Source organism: Heteronotia binoei, chromosome 2, assembly GCF_032191835.1.
Source record: "Heteronotia binoei isolate CCM8104 ecotype False Entrance Well chromosome 2, APGP_CSIRO_Hbin_v1, whole genome shotgun sequence".
Lineage (NCBI taxonomy): Eukaryota > Metazoa > Chordata > Lepidosauria > Squamata > Gekkonidae > Heteronotia > Heteronotia binoei.
Window position 1 is genome coordinate 99753803 of NC_083224.1, and position 27899 is coordinate 99781701.

Sequence of the window (27899 nt, forward strand, 5' to 3'; positions counted from 1 at the left end):
AAAGTATTCCAATGAAATCTTGAGTAAAATGGTTAGGTACTGGATCTGTGTTTACTATATGCATTTTTTATTGTGTTGTGATGAACCACATTATACTGTGTAAAACAGTAATTTTTAACAAGCCAAATAAAGCAATTTACAGTTTCCCAACAAACAAGGATAATGCATTAGTAGTAGCAGTTGTTGTTGGATATGGTTGTAGACTGGCGGAATAAAACATGTATTAGCAAAATAGGTAATTCTTATCTTTTAAAAATGAATATGAAAGTTTTCATTTAAGATTATGTTTTCTGCAAATTTCATTGTTTTCCCATGCTTTTTTGTGCATGATTTTTTTTAAAAAAAACATAAACTCCATTAATCAATTCCTCTTGCTAGTTGCTTGCATTCTTTTTGATTGAGCAGTTATTTCTGCAATGCTAGGGAGATCAGATGTTTGTCACCCATCTGGTCTTTGAACTCTATCTGAAGTTTTGTGAAACCATTGTTTATAATCACAAAAAAATTACGTATGGTTTATCTTCAGTGCCTTTAGAGTACTTATAAGTAAGATTATAAAAGGAGCACAGAAGATTTATTGAGGCCAAAATGTTCATGAACCCAATGTGTGATTCAGGCTAAACAGTATGTTTTAGGAATATTGTGCAGCAAGTGTAGTTACTAGGAAATTTTTAGCTGTCTCAATATAAACTAGTGTACCATCACTCCTTTATATAGATATATTAGTCGGACAACTATATTATTTACTTGCAAAATTTTGTATATTTTATATAGCTGACAGTTTACTGCTGCCTTTTGATCCTGTTTTTGTGTGCACTCTATTTTATTTAATAAAACTAATATTTTTAAAAAGAAACATTTCTTTTCTTGAGACTAACAGTGACATTAATAAATAGTCAAGGCCCAGTAAATCTAAATGTTAAAATAGGGTGTCCTGTCATAAACAGGAGTTAAATAAATAAATGTTTGGTTGGAAACTGTAATCATTCTCATATTTTCAGGAAATATGTTCATACATCATAAACCTCAGCTTGAACTAGTTGATTGTCATTCCTGAAAATAGTATTGATGTAATTGCTTTAATTGCTTTTGCCTAAAATGAGGCATAGTCTTCAGATTCACATATGCTCTTCTTGCTTTGAATGTATTTGAAAGAACTGCAAACCAGTCAGTCTTCAGTTAGTTGCAATTTGTTGTGACATACAAATTGTGAACATTAACAAATTGCAGCTTTTTTTTTGTATTTATAAACCAGAATTCTTAAGGACTTAGAAGTCTCAGATTAGTTCATGACATTTGAATCCACGCAATGATTTTCCTATTAATAATTTTTTCACAATATACTTGTTATGGTATTCATAATTTGGCAGCATAGAATTGAGCTAACTGCTTTCTACTTACGTTTCAAATGAATTATAGTGAAAAAGATGACAGGGCTGGATCTAGGGGGGCAGAGGGGGTGTTTTGCCCTGGGTGCCGCCAGGGAGGGTGCCATATTGGGCCCTCCCAGCTGAAGGGGGGAGAAAGATTGGCTATTTTTGCCCCTAAGGCAAAAGGAGCCCCAGGCTTCCCTTCCCCATTTAAACACCCTGCAAATGGGGAGGGAAGTCAGATCCCCTGCTTTTGCTGTTTCTCCGTAAGGCAGAGAGGTGGCAAAAGCAGTCCCATGGCTTCCCCTCCCCATTTAAACACCCTGCAGGGTGTTTAAATGGGGAAGAGGGTCAGATCCCCTGTTTTTGCCACCTCTCTGTATTTTGTTGTTTGAGGGACTACTTCTTACTTTAAACAATTGTATGATGTGCTTTCCATAGGCCCATGAACGATCAGAGAGCTCAGAAGTGGCTTTTGTTACCCAGCTGGTAAAAAAGTTGATGATCATCATTGCACGGCCTGCACGACTGCTAGAATGCCTGGTAAGCAAATGAGTTTTCAGGAGATGGATTTAGAAACTGTTATAGAATCCAAGAATGTAAAGTCAGTGGTAATCAAAACAGAAGAAACCATGGTATTTGTTTTGTTTTTTTAAAGGATTGCTTTTACAAGTCAGAGGCAACAAAAGAAAACCTGCTTCTTAAAACCTTAGAAGTTCTGTGAGAAGTGGTTTGAATGTAGCAAAATGCTTCTCAGTGGGCTATCGAATTGTAGACCATGACCCTTTTCTAGATGTCATTGTAAACAAATAATATTAACAAGAGAACAGTACACTTAATACATCCATGTATGTCCAGCACCCTATACAGAACCCTGCCACTACACTATGCCAAGTAGAGATGGGCATGAACTGGGAAATGAAGTTCCAAGTGGTCAAATGAACCAGTAAGGTTTGTGATGCAGTAGAACGCCCTCTCCCCCCCCCCGGCTTTTTTTGGTAGGAAAAAAGCCTAGCAGGAACTCATTTGCATATTAGACCACACTCTTGATGCCAAGCTAGTTGGAACTACATTCCTGTGTGTTCCTGCTTTTTTTTTTAAAAGCCCTGCTAGAGACACTAGGCTCACAGGGGATGCCCAGTTGACTCTCCTCTACCTGCCTTACAAATTTGGTAAGGGTTGGTTTTATGGTGTCTGAGTTATGACCCCACCCCCCCCCACCCCAAAAAAGAACATGCCCCCTGGAAAGTGCTTTCTGGGGAAATGACAGGCAGTCATTTTGACAGGTGCAGGTTCAGGAGTGTATAGAATGGACCTTGTGCAAACTGGAGACCAGATTCGCAGGGGACGTCCTACGGAAGCTCCTCTATATGCCCTCCAAGTTGTGTGTGGATTGGATTTAGGGTATCTGAGTTATGGCCCTCCAAAGAAGATGGCCCCAGGAAAGTGCTTTTGGGAGAAATGTCAGGCACAGGTTCAAGAGTGCAAGCTACACATATCAAACACAAAGAGAATCCATTGCTGTTTCCGAGAATTCCACCCTCCCTTGTTGCATTTAAGTTGCTTTGTTGCTTTGAAGTTTGGCAGACATTTTGAGCAGACACAGTTTTCTGGAAATTATCAGTTCATTAACTGGCTTGAACTACCACAAACTGCTGGAAAGTTCATGGAAAGTTTGTGCTGGTTGAACTGCCATGAACTTCATTTCTCAAACCATGAACCGGCCAAAACACGAGTTCTCCAGAATATAATCTAGATTTGAAGATCTCTTCCACAATAGCAAGAAAATGGACTCCTCAGTGTGAATTGGAAGTTGATAACTTATTGTCTTCAGATTTGATAAAGATGCTAACTTTGGAAATAATAGATGACCCTGATCCAGCTAAAGTCTTAAAAGCATTTGGGGACCAAATCAATTTTTGAAGTACCTAAGCGTTCCTTAAATCTAGGGGAAAGCATGCTTGGTATGATGGGGAATGTCACCAGCTAAATAGGGCTGTCCAAAGGTTAGGTAGGAGTTTTAGGATTTAAGATCCCTACTTCAGCTTAAAAGGGTTTACAGAAATCTAATAAAAACTAAAAAACACCAGCACATACAAAAAGAATGGGATCTTATTGATGCCTCTAGAAGGAAGGATGCAAAACAATTTTGGTCCCTGGTTTCTAAAGCAGGTTACCAATTTAGTATGAGGAATAACATCCCCCTACAAACTTGGGTTCAGTATTTCTCCAAGCTTTATATGTCTATATACCCAACACTAACTCCATCTCAAACTAGTATTTGAGAACTACTCTTTATGGCCTGAAGTTACTACACAGGAAATACAAAATGAAACTAGGGAAGGCTCCCGGTCCTGATTCTGTATCTTCAGATCTTATTCGTAGTAGGACTAATTGCTGGGCTCCTATATTAGCGAAAGTTTTTACTAAGATAAATGAGTCTGACAAAATTCCACCTATCTGGAAGCAGGCATTTATAGTCCTAATCTACAGAAAAGGAGACAGATCATATCCGGGGAATTATCGCCCAGTCAGTCTCCTCTCAGTGGTGGGTAAGCTGTATGCCTCCTATTTGTTAAATAGGTTGACTAATTGGATGTCTATAGTGGCCCCTGAGCAAGTGGGCTTTTGACTGGGATATTCCACCTTAGACCATTGTTTTGTTTTACTGCATCTTATAAAGAAGTATAGATCTTTTCCTAATGGCTCAATATATGTTGCCTTTATTGACCTAACGATGGCATTTGATTCGGTCCCTAGAAGCAGATTGTGGCAGAAACTTATCAACTACTGCTTACTTTGCCTAATTCGATCTTTATATGATGAATCTGAAGCACAAGTACGAACCAACCAAGGACTGCTTTCAGATTCCTTCAAATTGCATAGGCAAGTCAGACGGGACTGTGTTTTGGCACCCTTATTTAATCTTTTTTTAAACAACCTTCCGGACAATCTTAGGCTTCATAATTCACATGCACCCATGCTGGCAAATCTCCCTATTGCCACACTTATGTATGCTGACGACACCCTGCTGATTACCCGCTCTCTAGTGGGCATGCGTCGTTTACTGTCAGCATTGGGAAACTACTGTATTAACGAGAGTTTAACCATCAACTATGATAAATCTAAGATAGTTTTTTTTACCGAGAAAAAAACTTAATTTATTCCGCATGTGTGGTACTTAAATGGAAGGAAGATACAACAAGTAACCAGTTATAATTTGGGTCTGAAATTTCAATCTAATCTTAATTAGAAGAATCATATGGACCTTATGAAAGAGAAAGCTCTGAGAACAACCAAGGGAATCCTGCATTTCTTTTTTTTCCAGAGGTGGGCAATATGTCACCTCTGCAATCAGACTTTTTGATGCCAAAGTGGCCACTCAGTTTCTGTATGGAGCTCCCTTATGGGCTGACGCAGCAAATGAGTGTTTAGATGTTGTTTTGCACTATTTCCTTAGAAAACTCTTGGCTGCCCCCTACTGTATTGCAGGGATTGCCATTAGAGCTGAGTTGGGGATTCGATCATTGGAAGCTAAGGCATGGGCTGCAATCTTTGGATACCAGTTAAAATTTCTTCTGGCCCTCCCTGCAGGCAGTCTCTTATCTGTACTACAAAGAGACTCATTTGTTAACCCTTGGTTTGAAGTTGTAGATTCTAAACTTCAGACCTTGGGATTGGATAATGCTTTTTTGTTGACTTTATCTTATTCCAAAGCTTGATCCCTGATAAAAAAAAGACTGTTTCAGTGGGACTTAAACAGCACTATTATCCATGCCTGTCGCGTGTGCTCTCCTGCCTTCTTTGGTTTTACATATTCCAAGTCCTATTGTCCCTATATAGATTTTCTGACCATACCAGCCTACAGAAGAGCCTTCTTTTTAGCCAGGTTTAATGTGCTCCCTACTGATGTTTTATTTTAAAAATTGCATTGCCACATTCCACTAGTCCCCCACCTTTCCAACTTAAACCATTGGAAGAGTTTTAAGCATGTTGGTATTTTAAATTGGGTTTGTTTGTGTCCATTATAAAGTTTATATCTCCACTACCTGGCATATTTTATGACACTCATGACCTGGCCCCACAAAGTCCCATTTGTGTCCTAACAAATGAGTTTGACATTCCTGAGCTAAACCATCAACATGCATGTAGCGCTCAACTCCAGGACTTCAGCTCCAAAGTCAAAACCGACATTGACACCAAAATCTTCTATGTCTTCCCCTAAGAAGTATAAGAAGGATAAGGAGCATACATTGACCAAGGAACACAGGTTTCACTCCTCATAGTGCAAGCTGTCACTGGCTCCTTTCCCACATGCATTTTTTTTACATTCTCTTTTTTAAAAATTAAACTTTTAATAAGGTGCAAGAGAAGGATGCAGAATTTTTCTTTATGCATCTCAAACCCAATTCCATGGTAGTCTCATCATCAAAAGGAAAACATTCCACCTCATTTTCACCTGATAAAGATGGCAAGAAAATGGATTCCTTTGGTATAAAACAGGGGTGGCCAACGGTAGCTCTCCAGATGTTTTTTTGCCTACAACTCCCATCAGCCCCAGCCATTGGCCATGCTGGCTGAGGCTGATGGGAGTTGTAGGCAAAAACATCTGGAAAGCTACCGTTGGCCACCCCAGGTATAAAAGATTCTACTCCCTAGTTGCACTTGGTATAAAAAATGCAAATCACCTTCTCTGTCTGGGCAGATACCAGTTTGCATTATGGGATCAGTTCACTTTGTTCCTGCAATCTACCCAAGAAGCAATGGTATACCATTCTGAAAGTCCAGAAGGAAGGCATGCTACTGGCAAAACAACAGGTCACTTTGGCAAAGCATGTTAATACCTCAGCCTAATCCCCCTATTCGGCTGTTGCTCTCCGCAGACACTCCTGACTACGTTCTATTGCCTACACCCGGGTCACCAAGGCAGTAATAGAAGCCCTTTAATGGGGTAGAAAAGTTCCATGCCATAATGGATGCTTCTCTCCAGGGCATGGACAAGAGTATTAAGGCGTTGAGAATGCTCAGTGTCTCCTTCTCCTCCAAGCTTTACAAACAGAAGCAATACTCTCAATCTTAGTCACGCTGTTCTCAGAGCAGATCCTCTCTGGAGCACTCATGGCACAGCAGGCAACAGGGCCAAAACACCAGGCCCTACCCTCCTAAGCAGAAGTTATCTTGCAACCATTGACAGTCCTGCTCTAAAACTGTGGACTCCAGTAAACAGAAGCTTTGACTTTGTCCCAGTTGGCTTCTCATTTCCAGTCCATCCACACAACCAACCCTGGGCCATCCATTTTTCCTCTCCTGGGAGACTATAACTTCGGACAAATGGGTACTTTCTATCATTGCCCAAGGGTATGCAATCAAATTTGAGGAAATGCCATCAACTCAGAGAGTTGTCACTACTCCATCATCCAAGGTCCTTCAAAATGAAGTCTGCTCCTGTCTACTGAAAGGGGCCATCGAACCAGTTCTCACCCTATTCAGGGGTCTCGAGTTCTATACTTCATGGTCCCAAAGAAGGACAAGGGATTTCGTCCCATTATAGACCTTTGAGCACCGAACAAACACATAATCTACAAAAAGTTCAGGATGACAACTCTTTTTCACATCCTTCCACTCTTGAACCAGAGATTTTGGGTGGCCACAATAGATCTACAGGAAGCATACTTTCACCTCACTATGCTTCACAGTAGGCAATGACCACTACCAATATACAGCACTCCCATTTGAGATTTCCACAGCACCAAGGGCATTCACCAAGATCATGGTAGTGGTTGCTGTTTACCTTTGCCTACAGGGGATAGTGATGTTCCTCTATATAGACTACTGGTTGTTAGTAGCCAATTCCCCAGATCAACTACATTATATCAACCAAACTCTCCACACACTTCAGTCCCTGGGAATGTGTGGAGAGTTTGGTCGGGGCTATACTAGACTATTCCTCCAGCAGAGCATACCTACCTGCTCAGAGGGCTCAGGTCATAATAGAACTGATCAAATCTCAGGGCAGGGTGTCAGCCCACTCCATTCAATGATTACTAAGATTTATGGCAGCAACCAGCAGTGATCACCATGACAAAACTTCAAATGCAGCCGCTACAGCTGTGATTTCTATGGAAGTTTCAGCCTTCTCACCATCCTCTGTCCTTGGAACTTACCATGTCTCTGGACATCCTGCATTCTCTAGCATGGTGGGAAGATCAATCCAACCTTCTGGAGGGAGCTCCTTTCAAGTCCCCCTCAGAGACCCTTACCACAGATGCATCTCTCCTGGGCTGGGTGCCCACCTCAGGGGCCTAACCACGGGAGGCCTGTGGAGTCCTTCACACCAATCCCACCATATCAGTTACTTGGAACTATTAGCCATTCGGTTCGCCCTGCAGTCTTTCCTCCCTCTCATCAAGGGAAAGACTGTCTCAGGGCTGACGGACAACACTACAGCCCTGAGTTACATCAACTGCCAAGACGAAACTGTTCCCAGGAGCCTTTGTTCACTAGCGATACACGTTTGGCTCTGGTGCCAGCAACATGGGATCTTTCTAGTCACTACCCACCTTCCAAGGGAGCAAAACTCCTAGGCTGACCTCTTGAGCAGAGGAGGTGCCAGTCTACATGAGTGGGAATTTAATTGGACATACCTGCAGCCTCTCTTCGATTGGTGGGGCACTCCCCTAGTCAATATCTGTACCACTCAGAACAATGCCAAGTGCCAGAAGTATTGCTGCAGGGGAGGAGTAGATACTCTCTCTGAGGGACAGCCTCCTAATCAACTGGTTGAATCGCTTCCTTTTCATGTTCCCTTCCTTTCCTCACCAGAGTTATCACCAAACTGCAAAGCGAAAGTCCAAAGTGCATACTGGCCACTCCTTGGTGGCCTCTGCAACTGTAGTTCCCAGTTCTTCTCCAACTATCCGAGTGAAGGAGACATGGCTTCCCTCTAGAACCAGACTTATTGTAGGCACAGATCAGCATCATGAGACATCATGACGTACCTCATCTGAAGTTGACTGAGTGGCTAATAAACTGAAGTGTTTTAATGCCAGAATACAGACTGTTCTCCTCAACAGCAGGAAACCTTGTACTAGAAGATCTTTTGTGGGCAGCATATAAATTTAAAGTAAATAAAAAAAAATAAAAATAAATTATATATGGGAAAAGTTCACGTGTTTTGCTGCTGATTGTCAACAAGTCTGGAACAGGCGGATTTACCCACCATTTTCTCTTACTTGCTACACCTGGTGGATAAGGGACTCAACCACTCTTCCATCCAAACAATTCCTGAAAGGACTTTTACATCTCCACCCTCAGTCTAGGGAACCAACTCAGCATGGGACTTACCTCTTGTATTGAAAAGTCTGACACTGAATACTTTTTGAACCCATGGTGACATGTCTGTTGCATCTCCTGTCATGGAAAACTACCTTTTTAGTGGCCATCACTTCCACCAGGTGGGTTAGCGAAATTGTGGCACTTCACTCAGACCCTCTTTACATCTGTTTTCATGACCAAGGGGTGACTCTTTCAGTTGACATTAAATTCCTTCCCACGGTGGTTTCAGATTTTCACCTCCATGCAGAATCTATGCTTCCTGCTTTCTTTCCATTCCCACAATCTCAGAAGGAGCGGTCTCTTCACTCTTTGGATGTGAAAAGGGCCCTGCTTTTTTACCTACCCAGAACAAAGGAGTTCTGATAAATCAAACATCTCTTCATTGCCTACTCGAGTTGTTCCAAAGATAACAAGATCTCCTCCCAAAGACTCTCAAGGTGGATTTTGGAGACTATAAAGTTGTGCTATCTGTTGGCTAAGAGCCCATTCAACCATGGCAGTGACAGTGTCTACAGTTTTCCTCAAAGGGATTTCTTTTACAAGATATTTGCAATGCTGCTGCTTGGGTGACTCCAAGCAATTTCGCCAGACACTGCATGCTCAACATACATGAACATACTCAGATGAAAGTGGGACTACTGACTCCCTCCTCAAGGTAGGTAAGTGCTCCACCAACTTTTTGTAATTACAAGTTCCAAGGTAACTTTTTCCATTGCTTAACTAAACTTTACAATTTACAGAATTTTAGTAGTTTAAATCATGGTAATTCATGGTTCAAGTCATGTTTAACATCCTCAGTTGAGAAGGTTTCCACTGGTAACAAAATACTTACTTTGTATTCATTTATCTTTCTTCCCAACAAATTAAATCACAAGTGTGTGTGAATTTTAACTGATTTTTTTAATGACTGAAATGGACATTTCTGAATCCAAAGAGCTATTGAGTGATAGCCAATAGCCAAGGTGCATTGAATGGACCAAGAAATGAAAGTTCAAAGGTCCCATGATGCATGGAATTGAATACATAGTTTATGGGATCCTGATCACATAGTTGAAGTAGGGTTATTCCTAAGTATTCTGTTTTTATGTGATAGTGAATTGAAGTCTCTTGTTACCAGGGTTTTTAAAGGCGTATGTTAAGAACATAAGGAAGGCAGCAATTATTGCATCAACACTTGAAAGTGTATTTTCAGAGCAATGTATGAGGGATTAAAATGTAATTAATTCCTTCATAATCCTTCACTGATACGAAACTGTGATCTGAAGAACACAATAAAATTGAAAGTAGATTACAGTAATGCTTCTATCTAATACTGTTTAAAAATAATTATGGCACATGTACTCCTTTTGCTGCTTTACTAGTCTTGAAAATCTAACCAATGCTGTTCTCTGAAGTAATTCCTAATCTTTGCTAGTCTTTAGCTAATCAAGATATTTGATATGTATCAGTTTCTTTCCTTCTGTTTCTGAAGAGTAAATGAAAACAGGTGTCAGCTGGAAGGACCAGAGTAATGAACACCAAAGCTTATTGTGGAATCCAGAAAATAACATTACAAAATCCCAAAATCTAAAAATAGCCTAATTTAGCATTTTCATTTTTATTAGTGATTCTTATCCATTCAGAGTTTATACCTCAGTTTGCTATAATATGTAACCATAGTGACCATTTTGCCTTATATTTTAAGAATATAAAATCTAGCACTAGATGTCCCAACCATACTATCCATTTTCCGTAATAATGTGAAAGCGTCTTGTTTTATTCAGTTTGTGTAGATGTAATATGCCCAGCATTCATTACCGCTCATTTTTGCCTTCAAAAGATATACTTTCAGCAACATGCTTTCTTTGTAAAATTAAATTGTGTGGCTCATTGGAGGGGTTTTCAGTGAATGGTAAACATTTTTATTACATGTGCTTTTTAAGAAACAAGTATTTTCTTTCTGCATCCACACCTTACATGCCAAAAAACTAAACACTGAAAGAATAATATCAGGCAACAAGGAACACATCCAAAAGGGACAGTTCCACTTGATTATACAGCTGCATTTAAAATTTATTCTCAGCAGTTCATTTATCAACTGTTGATTTGATCACCAAAAGCACTTCACAATAGCATTTTAACCATCCTTTACTGTCATCTGTACCTTTCTCTTTTTTTCCTTCGCAAATCCTTCAGGCTATGTATATGTACTGCATAATCTTGATGTGTGCAAGTGCCTCACCTATATTTCATGTAGCTATTATGAAAGGAAATACACAGAGTTGTGGAGGGTTGAAAATGCTCTTTAGCTCATTTCATAATTAAGGCAGTAGAACGATGTCCAAGTAATCCTTGTGGGAAATAGAACCTCGTATTGAAAAAAAAAGAGATTTCATTAGGAGGCTTTGATGAGGAAGACTTCCAACCGTTTTAGAAATGTTTCACAAAATGGTCAAGGGATGCTGTGGACCAGGAGGAACTCAGTTACAATCCAAATCTACACCTGAAAAGTACCTCTGACTCTGAGAAAGCTAGAACCTAAGTTGTAGTTACCTAGGGAACATACCATATTTTCTGTGTGTCAAATGCGGTAGTTTGCCAATTCAGTATCTCTGCAGCAAAAGTACTACCAGGAAAAGCACAGGTTTGCTCTCTCTCTCTCTCTCTCTCTCTCTCTCTCTCTCTCTCTCTCTCTCTCTCTCTCTCTCTCTCTATATATATATATATATATATATATATATATATATATATATATATACACACACACACACACACACACATTGTACATCGTCCTAGTTTGCTCCTCTTAACAGTTTTATATTATTTCCCCTGTTCTCTCTTACTGATGATGATTTCAGAATGTTTGTCACTAATCGATGCATTGGTGGTTCGACTGGAAAAGCTAGGCCTCATCTGAAATCCCAGCTGAGATATGTACATGTTAAGTAGGACTGGACAAGTTGCATATCTACAAGATCTTCTTCGTGGTCTCTGTGCAGTCCCACATATGGGTTTATCCGCCAGGATCGGGCCCATCTCGGAGAATTCAAAGCAATCCTTAGGCGTTAATTTTGGTGCGCCTTTCCCCTCGTCCCAGGGAGGGGGCAGCGTCTGCGCATGCCCAGACGAGGGGGAGGCGCCCAACCCACTCAGTTTCTTCTTTACCGCCGTCCAGAAAACACCTATCTCGCTGATCTCCTGCTTTCATTGCAGTCCCTTGAAATCTTGTCTCTCCGTCTTTCATCGTCCTTCGCTCCTCTTCACTTCATTCTGGTATCGTATATAAAAAAAATTCTTTCTCTGTACTTCGTTTTTCGTCCTCCTTTCCCCCCCCCCTCTTTCCAGGCGGATGGAAGGGAAGAAAAAAATAACTTTTAAAAGGTGCGTTTGCTGTGCTGCGAAAATCCCGTCTACCGACAGACATTCTCTCTGCCTCTTCTGCCTCGGCGAGGCACACCAAACAGACTCCTGCGTGCATTGCAGCCAGTTCGGCAAACAGGCGAAGAAAAACCGCGCAGCAAGACTCAAAAGCCATTTGCTAGAGTCGTCACTGCGCCCAGTAATGTCGCACGCATCGGGTTCGCAGACCTCTCCGTCTTCCCTGCTCCATAAGGGAACGAATCAGACGGTAGCTTCTGTGGCACAGGATCCCAGCAAGCATAAATCCGGCAAACACCTAAAGAAGTCTGACGAATCCAAAAAGCGGCACCGTACCGAGTCGACTTCGAGAGACCCCTCGGACCCGAAGTCTCCCAAAAAGTCGAAGTCTAGCCATAAGGTCCTCGACCCCATCGCCGTGACTCGACCGCCAACACCTCGTCCGGCCATGACTGTTACTGCTTCGATACAGACCACACCGGCATCAAAGTCCACCGCGACTCCGGCCATCATGCCACTGGAAATTGTCCGCATCAGCTCTAGATCACCTTCGGTGCACGAGTCGCTGCCGGAGCAAATCCTCGGTACCGAGTCTCCGACTTCGACAAAGAGCCAACACCTCAACGTTCTAGATGACTGCTCATTCCGAGAAGTCCCGAATCTCCGACAACCAATCACGGCCCCGTCACTAATCAGAGCTCCCTCGACTCCGAGAGAACCTCTACGTCTCCGAGAAAAAAGATCCAGAAGTGGCCATAGAGACCGCTGCTACTATTACACTCCCTCGAGGTCCAGATCACCATCTCCTCGCAGATACCGCAGATACCGAAGGTCACCCTCTCCTGGCTTCTACAGACACCGCACCCGTGAGCATTCTCGGTCCCGTGACGACTCTAGACACCTAGAAAGGGCCTACTACAGGGATCACTCTAGTGAGGATATCCGCCCTCGATACCGAGACATCTCTCCGCATCAAGAGCACCCTTACCACGACGACCACCAACGATTCCATGACGACCACCAATGGTACCGTGAATACATCTCGCTACCAACACCACCTTCTCCAGTTGCCTCTACCGCTATAGAGCCTTCAAAATGTATCCAGCTCTCAGGGCCAGAACAGAAGACTCCAGAAGTGGAGACTCTCGATGACTCAGAAGCAGAGCAATCTGTGTCCTCTCATTCTTCAGCTTACGGCCTCCACTCCCCGGACTCGGACATAGCCAAACCTGCCGACCTATCTCCATCTGAAGGGCCTAAGTCTTATTTAGAACTACTATCTAACATGGCTAACTCCCTCAATGTAAAGCTGACAACAGATGTTCCAAGAGTCTCCAATGTGGTCTATGACCTAGTACGCGCAGACCTTCCTGCGGGCTCTTCATTTCCCATGCTCCCAGTCCATCTGGAGATGTTGAAGGAAGCCTGGGACAAACCAGCCTCTGTACCACCAACGTCTAAGAGGGTTGAGGCACTTTACAAAGTACATGCTCCTGAGTCGAAGTTCCTCTTCAACCACCCGGCTCCTCATCGAAGTCTAAACAGACCAGACATCCTGCCCCCCCGAAAGAGAGGTCAAGAAACTTGACACCATCGGGAGGAAAATCTACTCCCTCACCACTGCCACTACCAAGATCCATAACTATATGGCATACTTCTCTGCGTATGCTTACAATCTTACCACCCAGCTGAGTTCCTTGGTCACAGCCCTTCCTGAGGCTACTCAAAAGCAAGCCACTCACGCACTGCAGGAACTTTCTAGAGTCAGCAAGCAGCAGATAAACACCGCTCGCCATGCAGCCCAATGCTCATCCAGGACCCTAGCTTCAGCTATTGCCCTGCGCAGACACGCCTGGCTCAGGTCTTCTTCCCTGCAGCCAGACATCAAATTTAAAATTGAGGATTTGCCGTTTGACGGCCAAGGCCAATTTAATGCCACAACAGATGATATCCTCACCAATGTTGATGACAGCAGGAAGAGGGCAAAAAGACTGGGAGTCACCCAGCCTCAATCAACCATAAAACAAAGATCCTGGAAACCTAACTACTTCACACGCTCAAGATCTCCTCGCCAAACCGAACCTTGGAGACGCAAGCCTCCTCAAACTAAACAGCCGTTCCAACAGAGGGCACGCCCTCAGACCACAAAGAAGACAACGCCGACCAACAAACAGTCTCTTTGACTCCCCTGCTCCACTCCCACTGCATCACCGCCCAGACATCAGACTGCAGCCATTCTACCACAACTGGGAAGCCATAACATCAGACTCTTGGGTACTGTCAGTCATCCAAAACAGATACTCAATAGAGTTCAGTTCGACCCCAAAACACCACAGGTTCATATCTACCCCTCCGTCACCCCATCTGCTCCTAGAAGTAGCAACCTTGCTGGACAAGGGAGCTATAGAACCAGTTCCTCCTCTATACCACCATACCGGATTCTACTCCCGCTACTTCCTGGTGCCGAAGAGAGACGGGGGCCTACGCCCCATATTAGATCTCAGGAAGCTCAACCTCCATATCCAACACAAAAAATTTCAGATGGTTACACTTCAATCCATCCTTCCACTGATCCCAAAACAAGCTTGGATGGCATCAATAGATCTCCAAGATGCCTACTTTCACCTCACCATCAACCACCATCACAGGAGGTTTCTCAGATTTGCCATAGGTAATCAACACTATCAATTCCACGCCCTTCCCTTTGGCCTCTCGACAGCCCCGAGAGTATTTACGAAGTGCATGGCGGTGGTAGTAGCAATTCTGAGACAACAACGCATCTCCATCTACCCGTACATAGACGACTGGCTAGTCGTCTCCCAATCCAAGGAACAGCTCCAGTCCGATGTCTCCGTGACCCTCTCCCTCTTGGCCACCCTGGGCCTCCAGGTCAACACTGCAAAATCAAATCTAACCCCTACTCAATCCATACAGTTTATAGGGGCACATCTCTCTACTGTGACATGCAAAGCTTACCTGCCAGCAGACAGAGTACAGCACATCAAATCTCTGGCCAAAGACATCATTCTACATCGCTCCCAGACAGCTTTCACCTTTCAAAGGATGTTGGGGCTGATGGCTGCCACCACTTCCGTCCTTCTATTTGCCAAACTTCACATGCGCCCTCTTCAGTTGTGGTTCGTGAGGACGTTCCATCCACAACGTCAACATCAACTCGCTATACTCACCATTCCAGCTCACATCATTCCCTCTCTGAAATGGTGGACTTTAGACCATCACCTCCTCAAAGGAATGTCTTTCACTTAGACTCCTCCCTCGGTGATTGTCACCAGAGATGCTTCCAAGTGGGGATGGGGAGCCCACTTAGGACAGCTCACTGTACAAGGCCAGTGGACAGAATACGAAAGGTCTCTCCACATAAATTGCCTGGAGTTGCTGGCAGTCCACAGGGCACTGCGATCCTACCTTCCGTCGCTTCACAACAAACATGTCCAAGTTACATCAGACAACATAGCCACAGTCTTCTACATAAATCGACAGGGAGGTACTGCCTCCATCAGATTGTGCAAGAGAGCCTTAACCCTATGGCACTGGAGCATTGCCCACGGCATTTTCCTATCTGCAGTGCATCTACCCGGAGTTCAGAACATTCAAGCGGACACTCTGAGTCGACAATCCATCAACGACCACGAGTGGTCCATCAACACTCATTATCTTCTTCCTCTGTTTCAGAGGTTCGGTACCCCGGAGATAGATGCATTTGCAGCACCGGACAATGCACAATGTCCCCGCTTCTACACGCGCGGCCAGTCTTCTCCACTATCTGCAGGGGACGCTTTCCTACAGTCCTGGAGCGGACCAATGCTTTACATGTTTCCTCCAATACCACTCATTACGAGAGTACTGCAGAAAATTATGTCGGACAATGCCAACTGCATCCTAGTGACCCCATGGTGGCCCCATCAACCGTGGTTCACCACCCTCCTTCTACTGTCGCACGGTGTATTTCACCGCTTCCCTCAAGCCCAGGACCTACTCTCTCAACAGAACGGCAAGGTTCTCCATCACAACCCTGCTCTCCTCCGCCTTACAGCATGGAGGATCAATTCATGACCTTCACTCCGGAGGTATGACACATTTTGCTCAATGCGAGAAAACCTGCCACTAGAAAATCGTATGCCTTCAAATGGAAATGCTTCTCCAAATATGCTGATCTACATAGTTTTCGACCTGAATCAGCTAATATCAATCAAATTTTGACTTACACTCTAACTCTCTCCAATACTGGACTGTCCTACTCTTCTCTGAAGGTTCATCTAGCAGCTATCTCTGCATTCCATCCACGTATTGATGGCTCCACTGTATTCTCACATTTTACCACCAAGGCCTTCCTGAAGGGGATCCTTCACCTCCACCCTCCAATCCGCAAAATACAACCTGCTTGGAGCCTGTCTCCGGTCCTCAGTCAGTTAATGAAGCCACCCTTCGAACCCATGGCTTCTATTTCTTTACATCTCCTGACATGGAAAACAGCCCTCCTAGTAGCCCTTACTACCGGCAGACGAGCCAGCGACATCTGCGCTTTCAGAGCAGACCCTCCATACACAGTTTTCCACCACAACAAAGTAGTGCTATGCCCTGACCCCACATTCTTACCTAAGGTGGTGTCACCTTTCCATCTAGGAAAGCCTTCCGTCTTGCCTGCGTTCTTTCAACACCCTACAGATATGGGTCAACGCACCCTACATAACTTAGATGTACGAAGAGCTCTAGCTTTCTACAACGAGCGGACTAAGCAGTTCCGTAAGGACAATAGACTTTTTGTGTCTTATGCTACCCACAATCAGGGTGCTAGAATCTCTACCCAGAGATTCTCAAAGTGGATTACTACCACTATTTCACTATGCTATGAACTGGCAAAGCAGCCCATGCCCGAGCACTTGCGAGCTCATTCCACGAGAGCCGTCGCAACCTCAACAGCCTTCTGCAAGGGCATTCCGATGGAGGACATCTGCGCTGCTGCGGTTTGGTCATCCCCATCTACGTTCGCCTCGCACTACGCTCTGGACGTCCGTGCCTGGCATGACACCTCCTTTGGGCAGGCTGTGCTGAGATCAATCTTCGACTGATGCCTTCTGCTACCTATTCGTGAGTACAAGTTTATTCTCTTTAATAATTTACAGTGCTTCTATTAGATAGATAGATAAATTTATTGTCATTGTTCTCCACAAAAAGAGAGCAACGAAATGAGGTGCTCTTCCACAAACATACCAACACATCAAACACACATATTCATATTCATACCATTTAAATACATCTAAAACCATTTAAACCATTAAAACCATTTAAATACATCTAAAACAGATAAACATTCATAAAACCATTTAAACAATTTAAATACATCTAAAACAGATAATCCTTCATAACCCTGCATTTAACCTAACCACAGCACTTGGATAGAAACTGTCCTTAAATCTGTTTGTCCTAGCCTTCAACACTCTATATCGTCTACCTGACGGTAAGATCTCAAATAGCAAATGGCCCAGATGTGAAGGGTCCCTTAGGATCATTTGTATCTTCCTTTTACATCTCATATTATACAGATCCACCAATGAGGGGAGAGAACATCCGCAAATCTTTTGTGCTCTTCTCGTCACTCTTTGGAGCACCCTTCTCTCTGCTTCCGTGCAGCTCCCAAACCACGCGCAGAGGCAATAAGATAAAATGCTCTCAATGGAACTACGATAAAAGGCAACCAGCAGACTCCCTGACAGTTGTAGTGATCTTAAGAGTCTTAAGTAGTATAGTCGTTGTTGGGCCTTTTTCTCTAGAGCTAAAGTATTTGCCCCCCATGTTAGATCTTGTTTCATGGTAATTCCCAGAAACTTCCATTCTGTCACCTGTTCTACCATAACACCATCAATAAACAATGGCTGGATGTCCAAACTACTCTTCCTATAATCCACTATAATTTCCTTCGTCTTATTTATATTAAAAATAAGATTATTTACTTTACACCAAAGGGACAGCTGTTGAGCTTCCCTCCTATACGCAGACTCATCATCTTCAGAGATGAGCCCTACCAACGTTGTATCATCTGCGTACTTAATGATTTTGTTACTCAGACTGCTAGAAACACAATCAGACGTGTAAATAGTGAAAAGAAGTGGACTCAAGACACATCCCTGAGGGGTGCCAGTATTTAAGAACTTCACGGAGGAAATATATCCATCCATTTTAACCCTTTGTGAACGACCTGACAAAAAATTCAAAATCCACTCACATATAGAGTCCGACAGCTTCAAATCTTTAAGCTTAAACAACAATCTATGGGGTGATATCATATTACAGATCCAGCACCCGCTTCCTGACAAATAGCTTGCCAGTCACCCATATGTGGGACTGCACAGAGACCACGAAGAAGATGGACAGGTTTCTTACCTGTAACTGATGATCTTCGAGTGGTCATCTGTGCAGTCACACATACCCACCCAGCCTTCCCCGCTGCTGGACTATCATATCAATGCATTTACTACACCTCGCCGGCGGCGGGAAGAAACTGAGTGGGTTGGGCGCCTCCCCCTCGTCTGGGCATGCGTAGACGCTGCCCCCTCCCCGGGACGAGGGGAAAGGCGCGCCAAAATTAACGCCTAAGGATTGCTTTGAATTCTCCGAGATGGGCCCGATCCTGGCGGATAAACCCATATGTGTGACTGCACAGATGACCACTCGAAGATCATCAGTTACAGGTAAGAAACCTGTCCTTTCTTTTCCCATCTGTAAAATGGAAATAAATAGGACTTGTCTCAGGGCACTATTGCTTTACTTTCTCAGGTTGTTTTACTTTAAAATACATAAATCTGGAAATTTAATGTAATTATTATGGTTATGAGTAGATGAAACTACCCCTTCTTTGCCCTTCTTGCCTGATACTCTAGGAGATTAACAGCATACATATTGTCCTTTTGCTTAATTTTATTTATTAGAGCTGCTACAGTAAGAAGTTGTGATAAAGTAAATAGAGTTCATTTCCAGTAACTTCTAGAAGTTTATGATGTTCTAGCATGGGGGAGGATGTGGAACCTTATTGCAGTACATAATGAGTTCTCTGCTGGTGACTTAGCAAGCTGCCCCCCCGTATATAAGGTTTTTGTCGGAGGGAGTACTGTTAACCCCCAACATCCCATTTTTGTCTAAGGTGGTTTCAGAATTTCAGCTACATTTGAAGGTGTTCCTCCCAGCCTTTTCCCCCAATCCAGCCTCCAAGGAAGAACACCGGCTGCATGCCCTGGATGTTCAAAGGGTACTGTTGTTCTACTTGCACCGTTCACACCCTTTTTGTAAATCCTCCCACCTGTTTGTTACATATGCAGAGCGCAGTCCGGGACTTAAGTTATCCTCTCAGAAACTTTCCAAATGGCTGGTCAAAACTATTAAACTGTGTTATTTCCTGGCCAAACAACCCCTTCCTGGCCCACTGAAAGCACATTTGACCAGAGCCATTGCCACTTCCACTGCAATCATGAGAGGCGTTCTGTTGCATGAAATCTGCAAAGCTGCCACCTGGGCTTCACCACATACCTTTGTGAAGCATTACTCCCTAGATGTCCAACAACATAATTAAGCCAAGGTTGGACAGGCAGTTCTCCAATCTAGTTGCAACTAAAGTCTACCAGCACCCACCCTCAGGTAAGACTCAGCTTGCTAATCTTTCAACAGTGGAAAAGAACAGAGACCACGAAGAAGATAAATAGGTTGCTTACCTGTAACTGGTGTTCTTCAAGTGGTCATATGTGCATTCACACTACCTGCCCTCCTTCTCCTCTTCTATCAACCTAGTTGCATCACTTGGGTTCTTCAGTGGTCAGAAGGAACTAGCGGGATCCTGATGCCCTTCTCTGGACATGTGCGGTGGAGTTCCTGGGCATGCCCAGTGGAAGGGCACGACAATCCTCGCTTGAGGCTTTAAGAAACACCGTTGGAGTCAGTGCAGGCGCCGTCTGATCCCAACAGTGTGAATGCACAGATAACCACTCAAAGTTACAGGGTAAACAACCTGTTTTTCTATGCTCTTGCTTTCTTTATTCTTCTGATAAATAACCAATTAAGGCTTTGGGAGATAAAATTATCTTCCTTTCTTATCACTTTACTTTAGGAGTTTGATCCTGAAGAGTTCTACCATTTGCTAGAAGCAGCTGAAGGCCATGCTAAGGAAGGGGAAGGAATTAAATGTGACATCCCTCGTTATATTATATGCCAGCTGGGCCTCACCCGGGATCCCTTGGAGGGTGAGGACTTCCATTTTTATATTCTTATGGTATCTTAGGAAACAAGTCATTTTTAGTGCTATCATACATTATGAACTTAACAAGTGAGACTTCTAATATAAGAGTGGGAAATGCTCTTTTTTAGAAATATACATACATGTGAGTATATATTGAAAGAGCTGCAGCTGACGGAGTTGTGCCCACAATATGCGTATACAATGTAATTTTTCTTTTTTTTTAAAAAGAGAACATTTCCCTCACCCCATTCTAGTGTCTGTGTGGTATACCTTCTAACTGTATAGCATATGAAGTAGCCCTGTATGGCAGATCTTCACTGACAGATAGAATATATACATCATCCAGAGTTTCCAGCCTTTCAGGTGCATAGTGCCTTTCCTGCTTTTCCTATTTGCTCGGTCCCTTAGTGACAATATTGACATATTAATTCTTTTATCTGGCTCTTAAATACCATCTTGAATTAAACCTGAAAAAATGCATACATAGTAACCATAATTAATTCAAATGCCCTAATGCATACATAGTAACTGTAATTAATCCAAATGATCTGGGAAACATTCCAAACACCTGTGGGGGAGAGGAGTTCTGATAATTGGAAGAGCAGTTTAGATTGACCTAAGGCAGGAAGGCACAATGAATCTGTATTAGAATTACCACAGACTGAACTTTTGCAAGGCATGGAGGAAAAAGGATTGGAGTTTTGCAAGGCATGGAGGGAAAAAAGGCATTTAAAGGGAGTTCTGCCATGCCATTTGAAAATTGTGAGTTCAAAGCGCAGCAAGTTCACCTGGAAAGCTTCTGGATGTACTCACCACTTGGGAGTTCACTTGCAGCTTGCAAAAGACATTTAAAGGGACCGCATTCCTAAATGCCTTCTCTCCCTCAGAAATGATGGGGGACAGGGGCACCTTCTGAGGATTACAGAATTGGAGCCTCAGGTCCAATTCTTTGGAAACTTGGGAGTTCTTTTTTGAGGAGAAGCACCAGCAGCTATGCTGCAAATTTGGTGCCTCTATCTCAAAAAACAGCTATCCCAGATACCCCCTGATTGATTCTCCATTATAGGCTATGGGGGCTATTGATTATCATAGTCAATACCATACCAGTATTGGGATTTGGGAATATTGGGAAAGACTGATTTTTTGGGGGGTTCAGTTTTCCTGAACCCGAAAAATACTGTTTGTTTGGTTTTTTGCACATCCCAATTGAGAACATGTTCCCAACCAAATGCATGATTTTAACATAGCTACAAGAACAAATTGGAGGGGGAAGGGGTTAAACCAAGAGGATTAATTAGAAACCTAAAAGGTTAAATGAATCTGAATTAACAGGGCCAATGTTAAGAGAAATGAATATCAGATAAATATAGAACAGTTCTGGAAAAATACCATTATATATACCACATTGGTTCCATAGTACACTTTGGATTGATTTCCTTGGACTCAAATCAGGAAGGTACACATTTGAACTACTATTCAGGAAACATGTACCTGACTTGAGCAGAAGGAGAATTCAGCTGAGCACTCCCTAACATATCTCTGCTTTAAGCCACAGATATTGATTAATACACAATTCCAACTTGTTGCTGAAGGCTCTCACAAGATAATGACTCAGCCCTACCCAACTTGCTTGAGTAGATATAAATTACCTGCCTACGTCTTCTCAATTTGACCCAGAAAGAACTCCTGTTTTCTGGGTTACACCTCTGAGGATGCCAGTCACGGTTGCTGGCGAAACGTCAGGTCTCACAATGCCAAGACCACGGTCACACAGCCCGGAAAATCTACAACAACCAATTCCAACTTGGTCCTATATTGATTTATTATTGTAATATTTTTGCAGTGTTTGGAGCCATTGTGTAATTGTTATGCTCGACCACTGAAGAAGGCCATATGGCTGAAATGTGTCTGGTCAGGGTCACATAAGGTTTTTGAGTGTATTGTATAAAATCTAACTTGGAATTTTGCTGAAGCTATATTAGGGTCTATAATTTTTTTAAAAACTATCTTGTAAATAAATCCTGGCATTTTTGTATAACTTTTCTATATTTATATCTTATATTCATTTCCTTTAACTTTGGGTCCATTAATTTGGATTCATTTAGCCTTTTAGGTTCTGAATTTATTTTAACAGCAACTGCCACATATCTTTGCAACATGAAAAAAAGTCCTTATGAAGAACTGCAAGTATACATACACAAAAGTATCCTCCTTAACTCAAGAAGATTAATGCGTATGATCATGGGCTTTGCAGAATCAGCAATACACAGACTAGCGATAACATTACTGTTTTAGTGAAGAAATCCTGGTTGGAAAAATCTTATGAGCTACCCTTTTTTCCTCCATCTTTAATCTTTGGTTATCAGCTTCCTACAAAAAATTACCATCCCAATTATTTCATGCATGAAAAGCTGTGCAGTATATGGAAGGCCTTTCAGTTGCTGTGTTGGGTGAATTATTAATGAACTATTATGCACTGTATTGTATCTTCCATGGCAGTGTAATATAACTATAAAATGTGTTACTTTCCTCTCTCTAGAAATGGCCCAATTGAGTAGCTATGATAGTCCAGACACTCCAGAGACAGATGATTCTGCTGAGGTAAAGGTACTTCATTATAGCATTAGTATTGCAATAAAGTAGTATTTCTGTAATAGTCAATTGCTCATTGGATTGTATTAAGTATAAATTGAATAGTTAAAATCACTCAGACTTGAATGACATTCTGACAAACTGAAATATTTTTCTGTATGTGTGAATATATACGCTGCTTTAAAGGTGTGGAAATCTAAATCTTGGGTTTCTTTTCCAGTGAGGGTATTGTAAACCTGTATAAACAATCATATATATTTATGCTAGAAAATATTTAGAAGATGAATAAATTGGTAAATTTAATTCATGTTCAGGCAATTGCTATGTGTGAGGGTGTGGCACAATGTGCCTTCTCTAACCTGCAAACCCTGTTCTGCCCTGCCCCCCTAGGGGTTCCCAACTGCCTGGAAGGGCTTTTCTTCCATTCTTGGGTAGTCCGTTACCTCATCATAGTTGGCATGTCCCACTGGGAGGAGGAAGACTCCAAGCATCCCTTCCAAGTTCAGAGGGCTTGCCTCTGTGTCTCCCACTGCCCAGCACTTGTTCACCATGGGGACAGATGAATGCCTTGGTCGCCCTTGGAGGAATAGCTGCTTTCCAACTGTCTGCCTTTCACCTAGCATGTTCAAGATGCTGGAGGACTATGTGGTACAGAGAACCGGTCCCAGCATCAAAAGTTATAAAGTATTTATTTAAAAGAAAATGTTTTCAAGCATACTTTTAACACAGCACCAGATTGAGCAAGGGATCCAAAAGAAATAGTTAAAAATTCTCTGTCCCTTTCTCTACACATGCACTATCAGCAGTTAAAATAAAGAGCAGGCTCTTTTCCTTGGCTGTTCTATTTTTCTACAGAGTACACCTTACATTAAAGCTTGCTCCAGCTTTCCCAGGCGAGCACATGGTCAATGGTGGCCTGCTTTCAGACAACAGCTCAGAATTCACTTGGATATAACATCCCAAAGAAAGAGAGCTCCTTCCTGCAACAAGGACTTTTAACCATCTCTGTGTTTTCACCTCTGACTTGGGAAAGCTTGACCATCCTTCTGTTTGCATTTGTATGAAAGTGGGCTGAGATACAAGTGAACGGACTTCCTCCTCTGCCTTGAGGAAAACACCCTGATAAAATCCAAAGTGGAGACTTTGCTGCTTGTCAACCTCTGAGGAGAAAATACATTTCTTCACAGCGAAAAAAGCACATTGGTAGCCTAATTGCAAACTTAAATTTTTCCTCATCTAGTATATGTTTTGATTAGAAATTAAGTAGAATTCAGTTCAAGAACAATAATACTGTTCTAAAGCATAATGATTAATGTTGAGAAGCATGTGTTGTAAAAAATTTTTTAAGTGGAAAATATGTTCAAAAGGGAAAAAGTATTTCTGGTGTTTTCAGAGCCGAGGATCCACTATGCAAGCAAAGAAAACTCCTTCTGAAGAGGAATTTGAAACCATAAAGCTAATCAGCAACGGGGCCTATGGGTAAGAACATATACTTTTATCCAGGCCTCACTTTGGGCAGAAGCTTATTGTGCTCATTCTTTCTCCCCCCCCCCCCCCCAATCCCCCTTTCATCTTCTTCGTGGTCTCTGTGCTTCACATTCATGGGATAGAGCGCCTGCGCCGATCCCCGAATCGGTACCTAAAAAGCCCGGGATTTTTTCGCGCTCAGCACCAACGGGCATGCACAGGTGTCCCAATGCGCATGCTCGCCGGCGCAAGGGTGAGGATCCTGCCAGTTCCTTTCTGACCGCTGTGCTGAGAGGATCTCCTTTCATGTCCCTGGTTGGTAAAGTAATCTTAGATTGCTTTTTTCCTGTTGTATATAGCCCGTTTGTTATTTTCTTAGTGTAGTTAGTTAGTTGTTAGATAGTTAGTGTTGCTTAAAAAAAAAGTTTGTTGGACTTGCCCTTCGGGGCTCAGTTTCCGCCCCGTGTTTTCCCCCTCAGAGACTTTCCTGGGTTGGTTTTTTCCTGGGCGTCTATGGAAAGACGGGGTTTTTTTAAGAGGTGCCGCTCCTGTGGGAAGAAGATTGCCCCCCCTGATGGTCATTCCCTCTGTCTCCTCTGGGCAAGAGACATCGTGTCGACTCTTGCACACACTGTCTGAGTTTCTTCAAGCAAACTCGTAAGAATCGAGTGGCAAGGCTTTCGGCGGCATTGGTTGAGTCGGCACTTCGTCCTCAAATGATAGCATCGGGCCCGTCGGTACTGATGGGAAAGGCTGCGGCCCCTACAGTCACATTGGCTGAGGTTTCGCCGATCAGGACCGAGATGCCAGTTGAGCGCGGGTGTTCCACAAAACGGCCTTCTGAAGGGTCAGTGGACACCCCGGCTAAAAAGCGTCGGGTTAATTCGGGGACCCGATCATCCACTTCGAAGAAGGTGAAATCGAAGGAGAAGCGGAAGAAGAGACCATCCCACACCCCTTTGCCTTCGCATGACGCTTCGACATCGACAGCTCCACCGAAGAAGATCTTGGCGTCCCCGCGTCGTAGCCCTTCAGTGTCGAGAGGCAGTGCTTTGCAGCCGCGCCTGTCAGCATTGGAGCAAGAGATCGACCTGACTCAGCACTCCCACTCTTCAGGGTCCAGGCGTCGCAGCAAGAGTGACTCAGTCTCGGAGGTGGAGGTGTCGGCACCGATGGATCAGGCGAGAGGTCGGAGAGAGCTGGAACTGACGACGGTAGCTCGTTGCTTCCTACCACTTCCACCATGGGAGCAGCGCCAATGGCCTCCTTACACCTATCCCTACCCACCGTACCAATGGTACCCTCTTCGCGAGTTCGTAGACTGGGACCAGCAGTCCGAGGCATCCCATATGTCCAGGTTGTCTCAACACTCTAGACGGCGTCCTTCGGCATCGATCTCTGTCCCACCTGACAGACGTGGCGTAGTGGTGGAGGAAGTCCAACCTCGGTTGTCGGTGTCGATCCGGTCGCCCGTCAGAGAGTCAACGCCGGTGCTCTCAGAACACTCTCTACACAGAGAGTCTTCATCATCGGACTCCGAGGTCGGTACCGACAATCCAGTCCGGGCTTTGGATCCTTTGCCAGTGTCTCATACGGCTGAGGATCTTCCCATCTCACCATCTGAGAATCTGAAGTCGTACGGGGACCTGGTAAAGAGGATGGCACTCTCCTTCTCGCTTCCAGAGACACAGCTGCAACCCGTTGTAGACGATACCGTGTTCGACATCATGCAGCAGGATACGTCTACAGCAGTTGCCCTGCCGGTGACGAGATGGTCATCCTACAGGCTGTGAAGGAACCCTGGGCGAAGCCTGCTTCTACACCCATGTCATCGAGAAGGCTGGACCATATGTACCGTGTCCAAGAGTCCGGGGCTGAGTTCTTTTTTTACACACCCAAAGCCCAATTCGGTGGTCGTTTCCTCCTCGTCGAAGGCCCGCAAGACACACTCCTCTCCACGAGACAAGGAGGGAAAGAAGCTGGATAACGTCGGGAGGAAGTTCTACTCTGCTGGGGCGCTGGGAGTAAAGGTATCTAACTATGCCGCGTGCATGGCTAGATACCAATACTCAGTGTGGAAACAACTTACCCCCCTCCTGTCTTCCCTGAGTGAGGAGAAGAGGTCGGCTGCAAAGAAGTTGCAGAAGGAAGGCTTTGCTGTAGCCAAACAACAACTGGCTACAGCAAAGCACATGGTCAGCGTCTCAGCAAGGACCATCACTTCTGCTGTCTGCCTCCGTCGCCACTCCTTGCTCAGATCCACGGCTCTCCAGCAGGACACCAGGGCCTTCATTGAAGATCTGCCCTTCGAGGGCGAAGGCCTGTTCAGCTCTACCACCGACAATGCGCTCCAGGAAATGGATAAAAGTATAAAAACTTCCAGGAACCTGGGCATACCGGCATCTTCCAGAGCTGCAAAACAGAAACAGTGGCACAAGCCTTGGGCAAAGAAGCTGTACCAAAAGTTCTCCCTGGGACAGCAGTGGAGACATCGCTCTGCTCAACCTGAGAGTAGGTCCCCATACAGGGGGAACAACAGAAAATGTTACGCTGCAGCACAGACCACCGGCAATTCCAAGGGCACTCCCCCTCAAAAGCAGGGCCTTTGACTTTCTGGCAGCACGTGTCACCGTCGCCTCTTCGTCTATCTGCCTCCGCCCATTCCTGTCGGCCTGAGAGTCCATCACTACAGACAGGTGGGCGCTTTCCATCGTAGCGGAAGGCTACAAAATAGATTTTGCTCAGATTCTGAACTAATCTGTGGTAATTACCACTCCCCCTTCCCCACCTCTGCTGGCGGAGGTGAGCAATCTCTTACAGAAACAAGCCATAGAGAGGGTCTCAGTGGAGGCCAGGACGGGAGGCTTTTACTCTCGTTACTTCCTGGTTCCCATGCGGGACGGGGGGGGGGGTCTAAGACCAATCATGGATCTTTGGAATCTGAACAAATTTATTTTGTACCAGAAGTTCAGAATGTCCACTCTGCAAACAATTCTGCCCCTCATCAACCAAGGTGATTGGATGGCAACGCTGGACCTCAAGGATGCATACTTTCACGTCAGCATCCATCCTGCGTTCAGCCGTTTCCTTCGGTTTGCAGTAGGTTCTCAGCACTTCCAGTTCAAGGCTTTCCGTTCGGTCTGTCCACTGTACCTCAGGTGTTGACGAAGATGATGAGCATTGTGGATGCCCATCTCTGGCTTCAAGGGATAGACATCTTTCCATACATCGACGACTGGCTCCTTGTGGCGGAGTTGAAAGAGAGTTTGTCATCCCACATTGCCATCACTCTTCGTCTTCTTGACACCTTGGGTCAGTTTGGAGAAATCACACCTTACTCCATCAAGGACAGTTCAGTTCATAGGGGCTTTGCTGGATATGAACCTTCATCATGTGTTTCTGCCTTAGCAGAGAATGATGGACATTATCAACCTTGTCGAACTTCTGCAGAGTCGAAAAGTGGGGCACGGCGCAGCAGCTGCAGTGGATGCTGGGACTGATGGTGGCGACTACAAGCATGCTGCTCTTTGCGA

At 44.0% G+C, this 27899-nt stretch overlaps 1 protein-coding gene across 8 annotated transcripts in view; it reads left to right on the forward strand.

Annotated features, from left to right (window-relative positions):
• MAST2 (microtubule associated serine/threonine kinase 2) overlaps positions 1-27899 on the forward strand; it is a 424890-nt gene that overhangs the window by 325218 nt on the left and 71773 nt on the right. For 6 of the 8 annotated variants that reach the window (XM_060231742.1, XM_060231744.1, XM_060231749.1 and 3 more), the window contains 4 exons: positions 1812-1913; positions 20179-20311; positions 22847-22914; positions 24293-24378. In XM_060231742.1, the coding sequence (XP_060087725.1) occupies positions 1812-1913; positions 20179-20311; positions 22847-22914; positions 24293-24378 (389 nt within the window). The remainder of the gene's footprint in view (positions 1-1811; positions 1914-20178; positions 20312-22846; positions 22915-24292; positions 24379-27899) is intronic. The other 2 variants (XM_060231743.1, XM_060231745.1) reach the window with 1 other exon arrangement.